This window comes from Zonotrichia albicollis, chromosome 13 (assembly GCF_047830755.1).
Source record: "Zonotrichia albicollis isolate bZonAlb1 chromosome 13, bZonAlb1.hap1, whole genome shotgun sequence".
In the NCBI taxonomy this organism is placed as follows: domain Eukaryota; kingdom Metazoa; phylum Chordata; class Aves; order Passeriformes; family Passerellidae; genus Zonotrichia; species Zonotrichia albicollis.
The window spans coordinates 5,189,303-5,209,317 of NC_133831.1; the positions used below are offsets into that span (position 1 = coordinate 5,189,303).

At 40.7% G+C, this 20,015-nt stretch overlaps 1 protein-coding gene across 1 annotated transcript in view; it reads right to left on the minus strand.

Moving 5' to 3' along the window:
- The window catches only part of CDYL2 (chromodomain Y like 2), a 59,498-nt gene that overhangs the window by 22,581 nt on the left and 16,902 nt on the right, over positions 1–20,015 (minus strand). Inside the window, exon 2 of the mRNA XM_074550817.1 lies at positions 4,353–4,947. Within this exon, the coding sequence (XP_074406918.1) occupies positions 4,353–4,947 (595 nt within the window). The remainder of the gene's footprint in view (positions 1–4,352; positions 4,948–20,015) is intronic.

The window sequence follows — 20,015 nt, forward strand, 5'->3', positions numbered from 1 at the left end:
TCTTTTCTGTCTTTCTTGTGGGTCATGGTTAATACTGTACATACTTAAAAGCTGTTCTGTTGATAATTTACTAATAATTTCAGACTTCTCCAGCTAAGGGAGCATCTGTAAGATATCTAAAAGCAATGAGTTTTTATCCAAAGTAAGAGAGCATGCATATTTGCTTGTCTTTTACTGCCAGTATTCCTTCAGAAGAAATAAAACAGAATGAGCTAAAAAACCAAGAGGAAGCAGTGACTAAGTCACAGAGAGTATTTAAATCAAGGGCACCATGAGGCTACAAAGATTTTTGTAGTGGAGAAAAACAGTGGTTAGTGATACATGACAGGCAGAAATTCTTCAGCAGATGGTACACAGAAAGAGAGATGTAAAAAAAGGAAAGATAAAATTAAAAGGGGATGTTTTTTGATGCTGTCAAGAAACTTGACAAAACAATAACTCTCAATTACAATATCTGGAGAAAAACAGAAATGTGATAACAGAAGACAACAAATACCATCAGAAAGACCACTACTGTTAGCTCCTGGGAGCATCAATGGATGCTGTTCACAGAGTTTTTCAATATTTTCCTATTTGCAGACCCTTAAATAACTGTCAGTAAAGATGATTCTGCTTTCCTTATGGCAGGATGTGTAGAAGACAGTTTTTGGTATTAAAGATCTGTCTCTACTTCCACAAGGTCCCAGGCCTCCACTGGGACATTTTGTGCACACACCTGTAGGTACACACTCATCCTTCTGGGGTAAAGAGCTTCCTGATGGAGTTTGTCTAGAGCAGAAGAAGAAACACTTGTAGCCAAGTGGATTTATACACAAAACCAGAGAGACTGGTGGATATTCATTTAAGGAGTCATCAAAAGCTGGTTTTCAAAGAGTGTTATTTGTTTGAAGAGAACTGCCATGGACAGACAAACAAAATAGCCATTATTTGATTACTGCTAGTTTTAATATTACTGTCTATATTGCTTGGTTCAATGCATTAGTGGTTAAACAGTATTATAACATGAAACAATACTGGTTGAGGTTGGTGGGTTTGGAGACCTTCAAGCACAGACCCACACTGGTAGCAGAGCTGGGCCTACAGCCAGGTTTGTAAATTGTAGGGAATTTCTGACTTTTCCAAATCTAGGCTTTATGTCATGACAAACCTTGAATTTCTATTCATAATTTCTGTGCAGTCTTACACTTAGCTGAGAAATGAATCTGACATTCATTTGGGTTCCATACAGGCAATCTCCAGGCTGACACAAATGTCTGCTCCCTCAGATTCCGAACGGGGCTGCCCAGGAGCCACAGCTTCTGGGAGCCAAACCAGGTCCTCCAGGCTCCCTCTTTGTTCCACATCTAGTGCCTGGGAGCCCTGCAAGCACTGCTGGAGCATGCCAGGCTTTCAACTTGCAGACTCAGTGGCAGACTGCCTGAAACCTCTGGCAGAGCTGGCTGCCTCCAAGCTAAACGTGGGAGTCCTGCCAAGCAGACTGCCACACTGCTCCTGCTCCCCAGGGACACAGCCTTAGGACCTTGGCTCACATTTGGAGAAAGTTTTGAAACCCAAAATGTTTGGAACAAAATTTCAGTTATTCAGTAAATTGGGCATTTTTCTCTGAAACTTTCTTCATTTGTAATTTGTAAAATTTCAGCCTGGTTTTAGTGTGGGTTTCTGTGATAATAATGGGACACAGGGCAGGATCACACTGGCATTCTCTGTGTGAGTGTGAATACTGAGGGAGTTCAGGAAATTGTTGGACTTGGTGAAGAGTAGTGCAAGTTACTTCCACTTGATGTTTCAGACCCCTGGATCAGGAAATGTGGCTCCTCTCAAGCTTGCAGGGCAATATTAAGAAAAAACCTAGTGATTTGATTTTGACCCTTCTTCACCAATTTCTGTCTGCTATTCCTCAGACAGTCTCATCTCTCCTTTGTAGCCTTCTCCACTCTGCATGTGCTGGGTATCCCACAGCAGGACTCGAGGGATTCCTGACCTGGGCAGAGCTGCTGAGTTTGGGCTTTTCAGAAAAGAACCAGACAGAGATTTAAAGATCTCTTCCTTTTGCCTACAGAATGCAAGGGGAAGAAAATACAGAACCCAAGTGATAGATTTGGAGAACACCAAAGCTGTAATGAAGAGCTGTGTGAAAGGAGCTGCAGAGATCAGCTCTTGGGCCAGGAGAGAACACCTGGCTGCTCAGGCAAAGCAGCTTTCCCCTGAACCAGAGCTCTCTGCCAGAGATTATTCAATCAGGGGTGATGGAGGCCACTCCTTAGCTCTTGTGGGGACATAGGAGAGGCTCATTTGACCTTACAGTTCTTTGTGACCCTTCAGTTCTTCATTAAACAAAAAATTCTAAAATATGGCAATTAATGCATTTCAAAGATACATTTTGTATCAGAACTTCTCCACTAATAACATGAAATATTAGAAAAACTTAATTAGAAACAGTAAAAAAAAAACCGCCAAAACTTTATACACATCTGTAATTAGATATGCAAATTATCTTAAAGAAGCAGGTAACTTTTAAGCATTCTTACATGAGCTCAAACTCCTCAAAATGCAAAAGACAAAATACACTTTTAAGTGATTTAACTTCAAATTTCATTGGCATCATCAGGAGTACTTATGCACTTAAATCTGACCATGCATTTTGCTGGTTTGGGAGTTTTTAGTAGCATTATTTGATGCCTGGTTTGAAAGATCCCAGTAGCTGTCACATAGAGGCAGTAAGACTGGGCAAGGTCAGTTCTCCTTCCCAAATCAAGGAGCATTTGCCAGGCTGCCAGTAGGCTGGAAGATGGAAAGCAGGGTGATATAATTTATGTTGACTTCTGAAAAGTTTTTGGCAGGGCAATTCACCAGAAGCTGTTAAGGAAATGAGTACTATCATGGGCTATAGAAAGTAGCTAATAAAAATAAATAATTGGAACAAATGGTTACTTTTCATCATGTCAAGCTGGCTGTCCCAAGGACCTGCAGGAGGATTAGTTTATTTAATGTATGTATTAATGAGCTGGGAAGAGAAATATGAGAGGAAAACTTGAAGGCAATACAAAATAAGTAGAGTGAAAACTGGGAAAGATTTTGAAGAGCTTCACTGAATCAAAATAAAAAGGTGAATTGGCAACAGTAAAGCAGATTAAATGCATAGTGAAAGGGATCATACATAAAGCTGTGTTCTAAATTAACTGTAACAAGGAAGGAAAAAAACCCCAAGAGCAACTGTGGATCACTCAATGAAAACCTTTATGCAGTGTGTAAGAGCAGAAAAAATAATTCTCCAAAGGTTCTATCATCACTGTATCAGTAAGCAGTGGGAAATCATTTGGAACAGCTCCTGCTGTTTTCAAAGGGTATTAAAACCACCCCCCACACCAATGGCACAAGGAGATACTCAGAACTCTCAGGAATCAGCAAAGCCTTCCAGGTGGTAGGAAGGCTGAAAGGGCTGGGGCTGCCCACAGACTGACAGGGCACCCTCCACCTCATCCCTTCAGAGGGACAAGAGGCCACTCAGTCAAAGGAACGGTCAGCGCCCCCCAACGAAATCCCAAATCCTGGTCAAATAAGATGTGCATCTTAGTGTTAGCTCCTAAAAATAACTGTCACAAAGCACTATGGAGGCTGGAAATTTGGTAGGATTAAAGATTGGACACATATAGATAATGAGAAGCTATTTAATTTCCTATAAGTTGAATAGTTTTTATAGAGAATATAAACCTTATTCTTGGAGAACTAAGCCAGTCAGTAACTATGATGATTAGAGAGAAATGTCTCTTATATCTTCTTGTTCACTTCAAGACTGTTTGTACCTTCCTCTAAAGTCTGTCTTAAGACTTGTGATGTGTCCAGTCACTGTCAGAGACAAGGACCTGGCTGTTTGGAGTGTTCCTGATTATGACAAGCATTAATACTGAATAACTTGAATGTTATTCAGCCATACTTACCAGGGGACTTTAGCAAGGGTGGTATTAATTCTAAAATAATTCTGGTTTCTCTAGACCACTGGGTTTGAGCACACCTGAGTAGTGATTTGTTACATGGTGATACACAAACCCAGAGCTGCAGCACTACATACATCTCAGTTGTCATTCCTACTCCATGCCCTGTCCTCACTTCCCATGGGGATTTACACTGCAAATCTCGTGACAGAGCCCACACTGCTTCACCATCACTCTGTGGGAAAGGGAAAGAGAGAAGCCAACTGATAAAAAAAGTGTGTAATATGTAGGGAAAGTGTGGAAGTTGTTTGTGTGCTTCTCACCATATCAGTTGTGTGACAACAGTTTTTCCACGAGTGGGCCCTACTTGCAATGAACGCCCTCTCCCTCCCGCACAGAGGAGCTCTGTAAATCACATACCAATGCCATTCACCACAGGGGAATTGTTACTGACTTCCAACACGCTGGGCAAGTTCTGTTCTCCTTCGTGATCATTTAAATCCACGTTTTGCTGCTGTGAGCCATTCCCAAAATGTCTAGAATCTTTCTCATGGCTGCCATCTCCATTCTGCAGACCATTATGTGGCTTTTTCAGTGGCATAATCTGTAAACCGCTGGGAGTAGTTCGGTAAGTCACAGTTTTAGCAGCCCTGTCATTTGCAGATCCTGGCTTTGCTGCATATCCTCGTTTCTGTTTTTGATGAGATGGATTAATTCTCTTCCTTTTGTGTGTTGATCCTTTAGACTTCCCAGATTCAGAAGGTCTGTGTGATATTTTCTCCACGGACGAGCCTCGGCTTTCCCGCAGCAGTTTGGGAGCGCTGCCCTGTTTGCCGTGCCGGGATCGCTTCTCTCTGGTAACGTGCAGTCTGTTGAACTCATCAATAAATTCCTCACAATGGAGCAGGTGGTGTTCAGGTTCCCAGGTGTCCTCATTGCTCCCATAGCCTTTCCACCTAATCAGATATTCCCATTTGCCCTTCTTGTTCTTCCTTTTGTCTACAATCCTCTCTACCTAAAAGGAAAAACCAAAACCGTGTTAGAAAGAATTCCCATGAACAGACCTGCAGTACAGGAGTGAAACACAGAGCCCCGGTGGTATTTTGACAGCAAGGCCACTGCCCCTTCTGAAAACATTAAGAGAGACATAAACACATCCTCAAATCTGATCTGGGCACTTGCAATAGCTCCGGTGTGAAGAAACAAGAGAGAGTCTGAGATCATTAATGAAAGCACAATTTCTTTGAAGATCTGGCTGCAAAATGAGACTCTTGCTTTACATTCCTCAGCTACCTCTTGTTTCAAAGACCCAAATAAAGTGGCTTTTGCTGCTTTGTTTGTTCTGATCATTCTCCTGAATCCACACACATATTTTGTCCCTATAAGCTTCCCCAGTCTTCTTTGTGCCTTGAAACTACCTTGAACAGAAAACTAATGACAACAAATTGCAGTGTTTTACAGCAAAGATCTTGTCTGCAGTAGTGCACATCCACTTTGCTGCCTCCAACTTACACAAATTTTTGAATGCACCAATTAAAAAAAAAAGCAAAGAAAGGGCATTAAGTCAGGATTCTTACACTGAAGGAATGAATTTTATCAGCCTGTGCTGGAGAACATCATTGTAAGGAACATTTCTACACCAAGGGCTAATGGACTGTATTGGGAATGCACCCTAAATATGAATTAACAGCAACATTATACTGTGCAACTTGGATGCTGGTCAAGCCTCAAGTAGAGGGAGAATGCAGAGAAAAATCCAAACACCACACCAATGGCAGAAAGTGGGGATTAAACTGAACCAAGTGAAATTCAGATCAAGTCATTGGGAAAAATGTTGTAATGGCAGTAGGAATAATACTTGGTAATGTGGGAAAGGTAGGGAGAAAAACCAGTTTTTGTTACATAAATCTGTCATGAAAAGTCATTGCTGAGAGATCAATTATGATAAGGAAAATTTCAAAGACTCTCCCAGGTTTTCTTTTTTCATTGTTTAATTTTTAAGTTTTGTTTTTAATATGTGGTTTATGAAGGATAAAGATGCCACTAATGAAAAAAAAAATCATTAACATTAACCCAAAGCAGTATTGTTAATTTAGAAGAATAAATAAGTGGACAGATCATGTAACAGCTTTCACTGCTCCTCAATGAAAAATCATCTCATGTGAAGAACAACAGTGGAATCTGTAAGGAGAATTTAACCTTGAAGAAGGGCAATCACAGCAGTGTAAGTAATTGTTCATTTTGGGTCCCTTGTTAGAGCAAACCAATGGATTAATTCTGTCTGTTCACTGCCTGGAACTGTACATTCATAGAAATCTTGGGGGGTTCCCCAAAGGAGTCTAAATGTAATTAGCAACTAAACATTATAGTTCTATCTCAGTTTATTTACATGGGAACTGTGCTGAGATATCTGGCTCTGAGTCATAGTGGGCACCTTCCTCCATCTCCGGGGCTCCCACTGCAGCATCTCAAACAGCTCCTTCCTGTGCTCTGCCTTATCAAATATCTGCACAGAACCACCTCAGAAACAAAGCAAGGCATCCTCTTTACTCTGAATTTAGCACAGTCCCCTTCAGGATTGCTCAGAGAGGCAAAACAATTAACTGAAGCTCAGGCTGGGCAAGTTGGAGATCATTTGTCTAAAAAAAGGGAAAAGGCTTTACAAAATGAATGAACTGGCATTTTTTTTTCCCCTTGTGTGGGATGTGGCTTTCAATTGTCAAACTAATAGTAGACTTATTATGATCTTGTTGACTTTATAGAGAGCAGCTGTCCAAATGAACCTTGGCTTTAAAATACTTTCATCTTCCTATCAGGGACTAGCCAGAAAAACTGTACATTGAACCACGGAACTCTGTGTGGGCTGCCTGTGGATTTGTTACCTTAATTACTGCAGCTTGCTAAAGCAAGAGCAAAACACATACATGTGTGTCCTGGGGAAAAAATGAAATTGCTGCTAAACTTGGTAGACCACAGCTATCAGTACTGGAGAGTGTGGGTTCCTGCTTCTCTGTCTGTACCAGATAAACAGTGTGCATGCATTCCCCTCCCTTTTGATTCAGAACTGACTTGGAACACAAACTCTGTGTCAGTTTGGTGCTGCCTGAGAGTTACTTGTCTTTGTTTTGGGGGATTGCACCAGCTTTGTTCCCCAACTTGCTCACTAAGGGAAGAACCTCAGAAAGGACGGACAAATACCTTTTTTGGGATCACATACAAAAACCATCTCTCCACCCTCACCTTGTTTCACTTGGGCACATACACAGATTTCTTATTTTGACATTGTTGCTCTATGTGAAGAGGTTTTGTGGAGGGTGTTGTTTAATATGGAACACACTCAAGTATTTTGGTGATGAGGCATCCTGCATTTCAATTAGGAGGATAAAAGGAGAAAATATGAGTAGTCTTTGTTCCTGGGAAATAAAATAATGGCAATGGAGGATGTGATTAACCACTTAAACACATCATGAAGGGAGAATAAAAGCAGTCATGAAATTGGGTCAAATTTAATAAATAGTTTCTGAAAAAATGTTCAGAAAGCAAATATATTTGGGTAAGACAGCATTTTCAGAACAAAACTATCAATGTTCAAATTTAACTTACTAAAATGAAGACTAAATAAACTGAAGACAAAAAGTTTTGTTTTTGGTCAACCCTCTTTTCAGTTTATTGTTTTGCTGAAGAGAAAATGAAAAAAATGTGGTATAATCCAAAATTAGTTTGTTTTCCTTGATTTTTTTAGTTCAACCATAATACCCAGTGGCTTGACTAATGATGCATAAAAAGTCTGAGTAGATATTTTCCTGTCCTCATTACTGCCTCATTGTTCACTGAATGCATCTGAGGGGTAGCATCAAATGTACTTGACCTCTCAACATGGTCCCTTTTCTACCACAGGGCTTTAAGTTCCTCAGTAATATTTATCCCCTTTAGGTGCCACTGGGAAGTGCTTCAGTGGAGGCATAAATATCAGGGTTTTAGCCACACCTGCTGCTGTCTGTCTCATTTCCCTCCGATCCACAGTCCACAGTAACAACAAATATCACTACTTAGTTTTTTTAATGATGTGTATTTGTTTTAACAGGTACTATATGAAATAATAATCTTATTGTATTTACGTAAGGTTGCACAAATCATATCAGTTTTCTTAATGAGAAATAATTCTGTGAAAGCTAGTGATTAATAGAATAACACTTTTAATCCTCCCCTAGAATAAGCAACACATGTTTCTGAGAATATGCAGCAAACATCTAGGGCTTCAGTGTCTGATTTTCCATTTCCCCCCTCAGTTCCATCTTTAATCAGAACTGAGTAACATGTTCCCAAATGTGACCCTGGTAGTTACAGTTGCCAAATCCACGATTTCACTATATTTGCTTTGGAAAACTAAGGAGTTAAATTTAATAAAAGTGCAATGACTACAAACAAACCTTGTAGAGGTATCACAGTTAAAAGATGTTCAGAAATGTCATGTACCATCACTTCCCTGGATTCTCTCTCTCTCCCTGCTCCTGCTGGCCAATTCTGGATGAACTGAGGTTCTGATATGTTACCATATAAATACTTTTGAAGAGAACAAATAGAATAAGAACAAGGCATCTGTGCAAATGCATTTGCAACAAACTTTTTACCTTCCAAGTAGCATTAAATCTTTATATACAGCTGCACAAACTAGGATGAAAGTCATAAATAAAAAGCCTTTAAAATATATCTGCATTCTATACTTCATGTGAAATGAAATAATACATTAATGGATTAAAGTACAAATATCTAGAGCTTCATAAACTTTAGTGTTTTGTTTATATATGCAGAGTACAACAACCCCACCACCCTTCCTTCACAGAAAATTCTAGATCAAAATCATCTAACCACACATTGTTATTGTTTGCTTATCAAAAAAATTAAATCTAGGCTAAGTTTAAAAAGGGTAATTCCTATGGAATTATTTCTACAACTGTAACTATAATGTCAAAGCACAGCATACTCCTCTCAGTTCACAGCTCTGAAGAGCATAAATAAAAATCCTTGTGTTCCCAGAAACACCTTCTGGGAGATCAGTAAACTTCTAGAAACATTTGGAAGGTTGCATATACACTTAGTGATTTCCAAAATAAATCCATGTCATCTCCTCTTCTTGCCATGCACATCCATGGAAGCAGCTGAAACTGCAATCACTGGTGTTCAGATGGTCTCTGGTAGTGAACTCCTCAGAGCATCAGAGCAAGTGCAGGACAGACACTACAAAAACTGCCTTTCATTCCTATGATTACAGGACTTGTACTGGTTTATGTGGGTTTTTTTCATTGGAGGTCTTTGTCCCTTGTTGTGCCTGAGGGTGTTGGAAGGGTGTTTGAAGAAAATGCCAAAGAAGGAAAGGCAGTAAGATTTCTGAGAGAGATAAAGGCCATCTGATTCAACATGTTTGTCTTTTAAAAATTCACTATTGCCCTAACTTCCCCCTTGTTGTTACCTTTGCTTTGAGAAGTACTCTATCTCATTAGCAGTAAATATTTGCCTTCTTGTCTTTGTAACTTGTTTTTGTTTTTCTTGTATTTGATTTCACAAAATCTGGTAATTGGAGCATTTATTCCAGATGTACAAAAAATATGGCAACATATCTTCTGAAGCAGCCAGTATTCATGTTAGAAAAATAACAGTGGAATGGCTGCCGGGACTCTCTTCAGAGTCTCACCCATGGGGTAGCTATGAAACCCCCTCAGTACTAAATCTGTGCTGTTACCTGGAAGGTCACAATGAAATAAAAGGGCCAGAGAGTCTTAAAAACAAAAGGGAAGCCATTCTTCATTGGAATTACTCTTAGGCAAAACATCAAATGACCTCTTCCCAAGAAAACCAGTGGACACCCCATTAATCTCAAAAGACACTGCTTTTTGTTCAGTTCCTTTTTTTTTAAGCATATGGGGTTTTTATTTTCTGTTTTCCAATTTCCTTAGAATCAGAAGAGATCTTAAAACTTAATAAGGAACTCCTGGAACTTCTGCATTTTCACTGGAAAAAGCCTATCAGCCCGGTACGGAAACCACTGGTATGGAAACCACTGCACTGGGTATGTGTCCTTTAACACAGACATGGTCAGACTCAAAACAGGACAAATAAATGCTGTGACATCTCCTGCTGCTCCCTGTCCTGCACCTTTGATGTTCCCCTCCTGAGAGGCAGTAACACTGCAGAGGTGTCCTGCTCTGAGATTCTGTGGTTGGGGTTCAGACAGAAAAGCAGGAGTGCAATGCCATCAGTTGTATTTACAGCAGTGGTGCAGCCATTAGGAGTTACTGCTCAGTGTGGTGTTCTCACATGGCTCTTTTCTGGACCCAACACTTTGCTGCAGAAGTACAGGGTGTGAGTTACCTTCCCTGAGCAACATTTGTCTAAGGGGCCTCCTGGCAGAGGGAGCTTCCCCTCATTGGCAGCAGAGATCCAATCTGAGGGCCTGAACACTTCCAAGAACACTCATATCTTCAGTGACCTTATACCAGCTTCTGGGAAGTCTCATCTTTCTGTGAAATTCAGTCTCACTGAAACTGAAATTCTGCTCTGGTCTCTGTTGTTCTTTTCTGACTCTCTTTAACCCTGTCCTAGTGCTGCATCTCCACTCCCACACTGGGGCCCTGGTTCCCCCTGGTCCCATCTGTCCTGCTGCTCACTCTACCAACAGGACCCATTTTCACAGCCCTGTCCTCTCTTCTTTTGTTTCCAAAAGATTTTTCCTGGTCAGAACTTGAGTGCTCAAATCTCTCAGTCTGTTAAAGCCATTTCCCTCTCCCACTATAAATTTAAGGATGTAATCTACATCACTTTCTTTTCTTAGGATATTTCAGTGTATAAGTTATACCTGGGGGGGAAGTGCCACAATCATTGTGGGCTTTGGAGCAAACAGGAATAAGAATATACACAAGAGTCTTGCACTGGAGGGAAGGTGTTTTTGTACAAACTGATACTGTTTTTGTACAAGGAAACTTGACAGATGACAAAGGGATCAGAAAGAAACTTTTTGGTCAACTGGTGTAGTCCCTGCCATTGTAGGCTATTGCATCACACAAACCCTTTCATACTGGACATTTTTGTGATACAGAACATATTTCTGTCCAGGCTTATTGCTCATAGGTTGCACAGCAAAGAGCTGTTCCTTCCTAAATGCATTGATTTTGTTAAAATGTTTTAGGCTTTCATTTGGAAAGCAAGTGTGTTTTCAAAGTTGCAAAAGAAGTGTATGAAAAAGTCAAGATCTTTTATAGCAGCAGGTTAAGTAATCTTGAGAATATTCTTTATAGAGAGATAGAACAGGAGTTTTTCCTTTGCAATCAAAGAGTGCATCCATGTCATCAAAAACTGTCACGCAATATGGGGGGAGACCTCTCTGGATCTGTTCCTCCATAAAAGGTTTAAATCCTTTTGACTTACAGACATTATCACCACATACCACATTTTGGAAATCCAAAAAACACAGGGGTTTCTGTTTCTTTTAAATCACATTTTATTTATCAAATCTCTGTTGTCTTTTGTACAAGAAATCAGTTTGCTACTGTATTTCACTGGTAATAGCTGAAAAGAAAGCAAGAAGCAGGACATTCCAAATTCTTGGTGTTCTTTATGCTAAAAAGTGGTCAGTTCTGAACACACCCACAACAAACTTGGTGGCACAACCCATTTCTGCCAAATTTATTGGGAATCCCCAGTTTTCTACTATCTGAGAGCGTGTGTGTGGGAAATGTGTGTATTTATCAGCAAAGAAGGGCTCAGCACAACCTAGTATGGTTCTGGTTCTGCCTGTACTTCCTTTAAGTACTACAAGTCAGCACAGTTATTCCCTATTTACTTACATGCAAGTAAAATCTAAGTAGGAATCCCTGGGATTTAAACCATGAAGATTTTAGTTTTTTATTTTAAAACAAGTTTATAGGAACAGGAGCATGACTTGAAGAGACTTCTGAGCAAACCAGTGTTTAGATGAACAGATCCCTGTTCTCTCAGTAGAACTGCTTGGAATTTGTTAAAAATACTCATGTTTCCAAACAGAGTTAGAAATGTGTTAAGTAATACTTAAAAAATAAAAATATGACTATCACTAAAGGTGCTCCTCAATGTTAAAGCAACTCCAGAAATGCAGGAAGCAATTATTAATTTACATGAAAATTTTACCTGAAATAATTAGAAAAACATTAATTCTGTTTTCTTTTATATTCATTGGCAGTTTTTTCTTCTTTATCTTGTTCAGTTATGGCTTTTTTTGGTTTTTTGTACAGTTTACACAGTATTTTTCTTCACCATATGGGCTTCATTCAGATTCAACTCAAGGCCAGGACTTCAGTTCAACACTTCTACATCCATCTCAAGCTTAGTCAGAAGTGAAGATTCCACATTAAAAAAACACAAAGGTTTAGCTATAATACAGCACAAACAAATATTTGAACTTTTTGCTGTACTGCCACTCAGTGAGTCATTGCTTTGCAAATGCTACTGGTACGACTGTCATAAAACAAACCACATGTTCTTGTGGGGTAGGTAGGAAAATATTTTCTTAGCCCTTTTACAGCAAAGTGGTAAACCTGAGCATGGAGATGTGAAAGCCTTGGTTTTGGGGAGTCCTATGTCACTAAATGTGTCTATAGGTGCTGAGGATTTGGGATTTGAGATGTCCAGAGAGGATTTACAGTGAACTTGCTGGCTCTGCATGGGTGACATGGCAAAGAGGACAGGAGGGACAAGAGGGGGCTACAGGGGACACTGTCAGTCCTGTATTAAGGCCTCAAAGTGGATTGTACAGGGATAGCTAAGGCAGGGTAATGCAAGAGTTTTGCAGAGATTTTCAAGGACTGAAATGCAAGCTTGGTAAAAATGAAGGCTCTGGATTGCAAAACAAGACAAATGGACAATGAGATGTAGTTACTCTAGATCCAGGATATGAAACAGCAGTTTTTGTGTAAAGAATCTCCAGTGGCAATACGCATTTTGTAGCTGTTGCACACAGGGAGATAGAACTATTTTTTGAATTATTGTCATGGCTTAGAAATTATATTCTCCAATTCAGTAATCCCTTTAAAACCACCCTCTGTTCTCCTTCCCCCTCCAACTGGAGACATACAAGGCGAAGACCATGGGTTGAGATACGAACAATTTACTGGAAACAGCAGTGAGATAAAAATTAACAGTAACAACAACAAGAGGTATAAAAAAATAAATAATTCACACAGAAAAACTCCCTGTAAGTAAACAACACCAGACAGCTCCCGCTACATTTTCTTGACTGGAAGAAACCCCCTCTCTCTGGAAGAGTCCCTTTCCCTGTCCCTGGCAATTATGTGAGGAAATACAGAAAAACATCAGGGTCCTGGCCATGCCCCTTCTGGCTACCACAAAAAATTAACCCTGTCCTGGCCAGAACCAGTATTACATACCTGAAGAGCAAATGAAAAATAATCCCTGGATCTGCATGTGAAGGAGGACAGTAATCTCTCCCCATCACTGACACAGAAGGGAGAAGAAAATGCAGAACCTTGTCCATGTTATATGAGTGACTGGACAGGGATAGGGTGATATGAGAAGGATAAATCATAAATCCACTTCATACTTTCTATGCAGACTAGAAAAAGGGGCAGCTGGTTTGGAACATCCATATAGCAAAAGTAGTAACAGTCAAATTTGTGAATAATACCATGCAGGGGAAGGTTTTAAAGGGAAAGGGCTAAAAATAGATGACTTTGTACAATACAGAAGGCCGAGGGGTGATCCTTTGAGTGAAAAGCTGAAGTAGCAGTTTGGAAAGGAGCAGGATAATAAGGGAAGAAAACTCATGAAACACAAAGGTTTCTTTCAGAATTCAGTAGAATTCTTCATTTTTGTGGTTACACAAATGAAGTTAATGTGGTGGTAGAATACAGGAAAGAGCCAAAAAGAAAGGTAGAGCAGAAAAAGGAATAAAGAAACATGCTTTAGGCAACTATAATGGCGTGACAGGAGCACAGAATATTACAACTAAGTATCCAGGATACCAGAGCAACATCACAGAAAAACGGCACAGAAAATTTCAAAAATTATCTGTGAAGAAGTAATTGTCAAAAAGGAAGAATAATACATCATTATCCCCATAGAAATAGCATTCAGATGAGCAGGGTCAGTAGGCCAAGTTTTGGCCTCAATTATTGCATTGGTTTGCACTGCAGATTTAATTTGTGTTTGGGATTTGAATTCTGCCCAATGTAAAACCAACTTCTTACTGGTGCTTGGAAGGAACAAACTATCTTATGGACAGCAGCAAAGGCAGTTATGAAAGCTGTCAATGTGCATCAGTCAGATGCATCTTAAATCATCTGAGTGTGCAGCTAATGAGAAATAATCTGCATTTAAAATATGGGGACAGTGCTCTAAACACAGACACAGGGTGTGAAAGCATATGCACTGATTTGTGTGCGTTGGAGCTGGGCTCTGAGCAGGCTGTTTGCTTGCAGGGCGGGTGAGAGGCACTGCCACACGTGGGCTTGTCCCAGTGTCTGCAGTGAGTCAGGCTGAGCACAGCACACTGCAGGGCACGCTCTGGCCACAGCTGCCCTGAAACTCCTCTGGCCATGCAGAGTCCCCAGGAGCTGCCATCACAGCCGCTGATGGTGCTGCCCAGGAGACAACCACAGCTTACCCTCCTGCTCTCCTCAGCCCCTGCATCTCTTTAAAGCTGCCTTTGCCAACAGATGGACACCAGTCCTTGATCTCAGTGAGTCCTCTGTCAGCCCTGGCCATTCACTCAAGCCAAGGACTTGTTAACTGATGAGTCCTGAGTTCTTTCAGGTCATCATGATTCCTGATGATAAGGTTTCAGCCAAGTGTTGGCAGTACTTCCAGCCAGGCAGTACTTCCAGTAGTAGGGGTTGCTCTAGACTGGAATCCATTACTCCTTTCAGGGAGGTCCTGAGGAACAGCCCTGGGGTTTCTCAGGTGGCAGGGCACAGATCTTGTCACCTTGCTCCAGACTCCTGCCAGATCACTCCAAGGGCTCCTGTGGAGGCATGTGCACATCTCCATGCTGCAGCTACCTCCTGTTTCTGTTCAGAGATGGTGCAGACCCATCAAGCATCAGGGTGAGACTGGAACTCTGATGAAGCTGAGGAACCATTTAGAAATGTCTATGCTGGAAGCAGTACTGAATATGTAAGTAGTGAATATATTACTGAGGAAATTTTCCATGTATTTGTTAGTCAGATTCCTAACTTGGCGGCTGTGTGAATATCTCAGCTGCTCCTGGATGCATTTGCAGCAATGTGGCAAAGGGCTTTGTTCCATGTCCCTCCATGGAATAGGGCAATTACTGAATGATATTTTTATAAATGTAGGTTTTTCTAAGACTGATTCCCTGTATTTGTCTCACTGGGACTGGGTTAGGGTACATTCTTTCTGTGGCACTATGCCAGTCACAAACTGGAGCTGGGCAAGGCTGCAGCTGGCTGCTGGTTATTAACTGAGGGTTAGTGCAGAGACCAATGCACACTGGTGCTCCAACACCCAAACTGTTTTCCAGATACTTCATGAATGGACACTTGATTTCCCACTTTAGTATAACAAACCTCTGAGTCACTTTTAATACTAAGATCCCACTTGCAAATGGTTTATGAGCTTACAAAAAGGGCTTTTAACTTCTAGGACTCTTACAAATTGGACAGCTAATTAATCTGATTCTAATGAGTCAGTCAGAATCTTCTGCTGTCCTCACTGTCATGCCCAGCACAAACCATACATGTGGTCAAATACCAGGACAGATGTCCTGAGAGGCTGTGGGATATCCACTCAGAGATATTCAGAACTTGACTGAGCAAGACCCTGCGCAGCCTAATTAAGTTGGTGCTGCCTTAAGCAAGGGATTAGATGGTCTCCAAAAGTCCCTTCCAACCTGCATTATTATATGATTCTGTAATACATTTTGCCTAAAATATTTACTAATAATTTACTAATTCTTTATTCATTCTTTTTTACTTAGAAAAGCATCTCCATTTGGAAAACAGAGTTCTGTGCAATCTGTGGAAGTTTGTGTGGATGTGAATTGACTCAATTAATCTGAGTTTAGATTGACCAGGCAGCTGGAAGGGAGCTTCCTACAACCAGCTTTGAACTTCTAACTTTCTTTGACCTGGTACCATCAGGGTTTGTTTGCCTTCAGTCAAAGAGCAAGAGCCATCCACTCTTTGAGATGTACAAAAAGATGGGTTTGAAGACCTAGGTCAGCTCCTCATGAATTTTCCTAGTCATTAAATGGATGGTTTTTAGTACTGAGATACATTGTGAAGTCATTCCTCAGTGTCTTTCAGTGTTAAAATGAACATTGAGTATTCATGGTATAAGGAGAAGAGGGAATGTGCTTAGCTGGGGTGTGAACATACAACATGCTCCATGGCAACAGCTGTGTATTTGCTCTTTGTTCAATATGATGGAATCAAAGGCTGGGATAAGTTGCCAAACCTTTACCACAAAGCTAAGAGGAAATATGCTAATCAAAATATACTTGTGTTTCCTGTACCTGTCCTGGAGGTTTGTGCTGGAGCAGTAAGAGAGTGTTCTGCAGGGTAGGATGCTTAGATAGGGCTTCAAGGTCAGAGTTTGTGTTTCTACTCATCATCATCTCAGCTGTTCTCTTTGCTTTATCTGCCTCATCCAAAAAGAAAACCCACTCTGTGAAATAATTTCAGACCTGGTGTGGAACATGGGAAAGGTGCATTGAAATAATTAGTGTGTAGAACAGTGTACAAAATAAAAATTTTGGTGAGGCAGATCTGTTTTGAAGCGTAGTGAAAAAAAAAAGGGAAAAATCTCAAGGTAACTTGTTCTGTATATGTGCATTTTGTACTGGTGCTCACTGCTTTCATCTCACAGTCTGAGGGCAGAATATGCAATATAATGGCCTGGTAAGACCAAAACGTTCCTGGCAAACTTGGGAGGGGTAAGAAACTCCCAAGAAAAAGACTACATCTGGATTATATGGCTCTGCAATAACATATGGAATTTCTGATCACACTTCAACTGTTGTTTCTCTCCAAAGAGCAGTTATATACAAAGGCATACATAGAAAGAATATCACAGAAATAAACAATAAGACCCACAATGGAGAGGTGCTATATTCTTAGTACCTCAGCAGAAATACAAAAATATTGGGAAAAGTTTTGCTTTTATTATGCTTATAATCCATTATATGTGCTTATATGCTGTAATCCAATGAAGAAACAAAAACCTCACAGTTTTGGAATATTTTTAGGGCTAATAACTAATGTAAGGTATCTGGAATAAGTAATATTGCTGTCTAGATAATAAGAAAGTATTTCATGTTTTGATGATTTCAAGATGATGTGCACATGTTCAATTTTTTTATTTTAATTCCAAGGAAACAAGAAACTTTTGTGGTCATGCTAGAAGGATTTAAACAAACCAAGTTAGTTTTTAGATAATTACAGGATTTCCCTAGAGAGTATATAATTCCCCAATTACCACTCTGAAATGTTATTTTCATAGTTCCAAAGCACCATGTAAACCTATCCTACTACATGGACACTAATGCTCGTTACTGTTATTTAGCAGCATCACAGGTGGAGCTTGGAGCAGAGAGCACTTTCCTGTAATATGCAGCGTGCCATAACGTTTGACTTGATCTTGAAATGAAATGGTCACAATATGTTAATCACAAAATCTAGTACAGAGTGTCTGTCAGAAAAGTGCTAATGATTGCCCAGCGTGCCCCAAAGACAGAAATGTTAGTTTTGCTGTGCCAAAATTCGGTGTTATTCTGGAAAAGACCTTGCCCTTGGCTGCTGAATGTCACATGGACTGTGCAGTGCAGGCACAGGCAGCACCCTCTGCTCCAGCGTCTTTACAGTTCCTGCCTTGCTCTTTCCATTAATGCAACATTCATAAATAGTTAGTGCAGGTTTTAAAAGGCAAGTTTGCACCTGTGAATTACTTCTAGAGGGAATCACAGGTATTTTATGACATGTGTAAGGATAAATACTGGTTAGATGACACTGGGGAAAAGTGGATGGAATAGTCTCCAGTTTCTCTCTAAATGGCTGGAAAGAGTCTTCCAAAGGTGACAGTAAGAAAAAAGTGTCTGAATCACCTGTACATCTCCAATATTTTGTGGAAATATTCCTTACTCAGATGAGCACTGTGAGGTGTTTAATAAATTTCTCTGATGGCCATAGAATATAAAATTTTTATTCAAGATAATCTGAATATCTGAAATCTTTCTACTTTCAGTTGTTTGGTGATGCACTTTCACAGTTTTTAAACTTTTCGAAATACTATACGTATCAAAATGGACAGTCCTGTCCAAGTTAATCAATAAGCCACTTCAATTTTTTTGCAAGAGTCAGAAGTGCAATTTATCTTCTCTAAAAAAATCTATTCGGCTTCAAAATTTTTAAAAATAGTCTTAAAAAAATGATAAAAAAGTTAGATCTTTTAGGAACAAAGATTTTTTCAAGCTCTCTTTATCCCAGAGATTTTGTGCGTTTTATGATTTTGGTTTGTCTCGGTTTCAAGACAAATTTCAGGAGAAAATGCCCTGGAATGAGTGTTTCCTCTAAGGAGAAAAGGGCTGCAGTGGCTCCCTTTTCTTCTGTCAATGCGAGAAATAGATACCAGGGAGTGAAAGTGAAAAAACAATGTTTATTTAAAAAATAAAAATGGAAGAAATATTGAATAGTGGAACCTTCCCCCCAGAAACCCAAGCACAGCCTCTGAGGGCCGCAGGCGCTTTCCCTTTGGGTGCAGTTCCGGGCACAGCCAGCAGGGGCGCTGCTGGCTCCCGGCGGGCAGGGCTGCGATGATTCCCCCAGGGCCGCAGGGGGCGCTGTGGGGCGGGGTCCGGCCGCCTTTCTCCACACGGTAATGGCGTCGGATGGAGAAGGGGCTTCCTTCACAAACCCCTGTGTGTGGGGTTGTGAAGGATTTTCACTCTAGAGAGTGAAAGGAGCTGTGGCAGGAACCCTCAGGAGCAGCAAGCTGGAACAGCAGGGCAGGCACACCTGGGGCAGCCAGCAAGAGGCAGCAGAAACTCTGCAGCTGTAGCTGGACCATGGCACCTCCCAGACAGCTCCAGTGCAGCACAAACCCTGGAGCAGCACTGCGGGACTGGGCAGCAGCAGCCTGGCTCCCAAACACGGCAGGGACAGAGTCCCTGGGATTGTTCACCAGCATTAAATGAGGGTGCACCCAGTCCTGGTGGGCATGCACTGGCTCAGGGCTTCCCAATGGCACAGCAGCAAGAGAAGCCAAGCTAGCAAGCTCAGTTCACAGTGGCAAAGTAAAAAAAAGAACCAAACCAAAAAGAAGCAGGCAAAACCCACAGAAACAGCAGGATCCCTGGTCAGAGATACTGGCTGTGTATATCCAGTTGAAGGGAACGTGCTGAAATGAAAGGGCTGCCTTCCCACCCCACACCTAACTCCCTCTGGAAACCCCATCTTGGCTCCCAAACATAGAGATAGCCAGCCCAAAGCTGGAGCAGGGAGAGCTGCCACTCCGGACACAAACAGATCAAGAACCCCAAAAATGATATGGGGTAATAAACCATCCCCAAGACATGGCTCTCTTCCTTTTCTTGTGCCCATCTAGTCACAGACTCCTAAATCAGCTACATTAAATCTAATTATGTAAGTCATTGTGGGCATTGTTCAATGATGGGCATCCAGTGATAATCTAAAATACTGTGTGTCCAGTGAAAAAATGTACAATTCTAAAGAATTAGAGTCTGAAATCACTTGTTACTTGAAACAGCACAAAGTACTGCAACTTTCTGCTCCATTAGAGTGATCTGCACTTTATAGTTTATTCACACACTAGAACTTACTCTCCAACAGTTGGTCGCCATGCCTTTCTTCAAACTATAGATTTTTAACCACTGTTTAACATAAAAAGCTAATAATATCCTGTTCATCAAATGTTCAAAAAATAATGGTGAGACAGACTGCATATATGAGCTTGAGGTTTCTAGCATTTTAGGTGTTTAGTGTATAGCACAATCTACACTGAAAACACAAAGCTATTTAAAATAATAGTGACTGCCGGAGTAAATGACAAATCACAAATTCT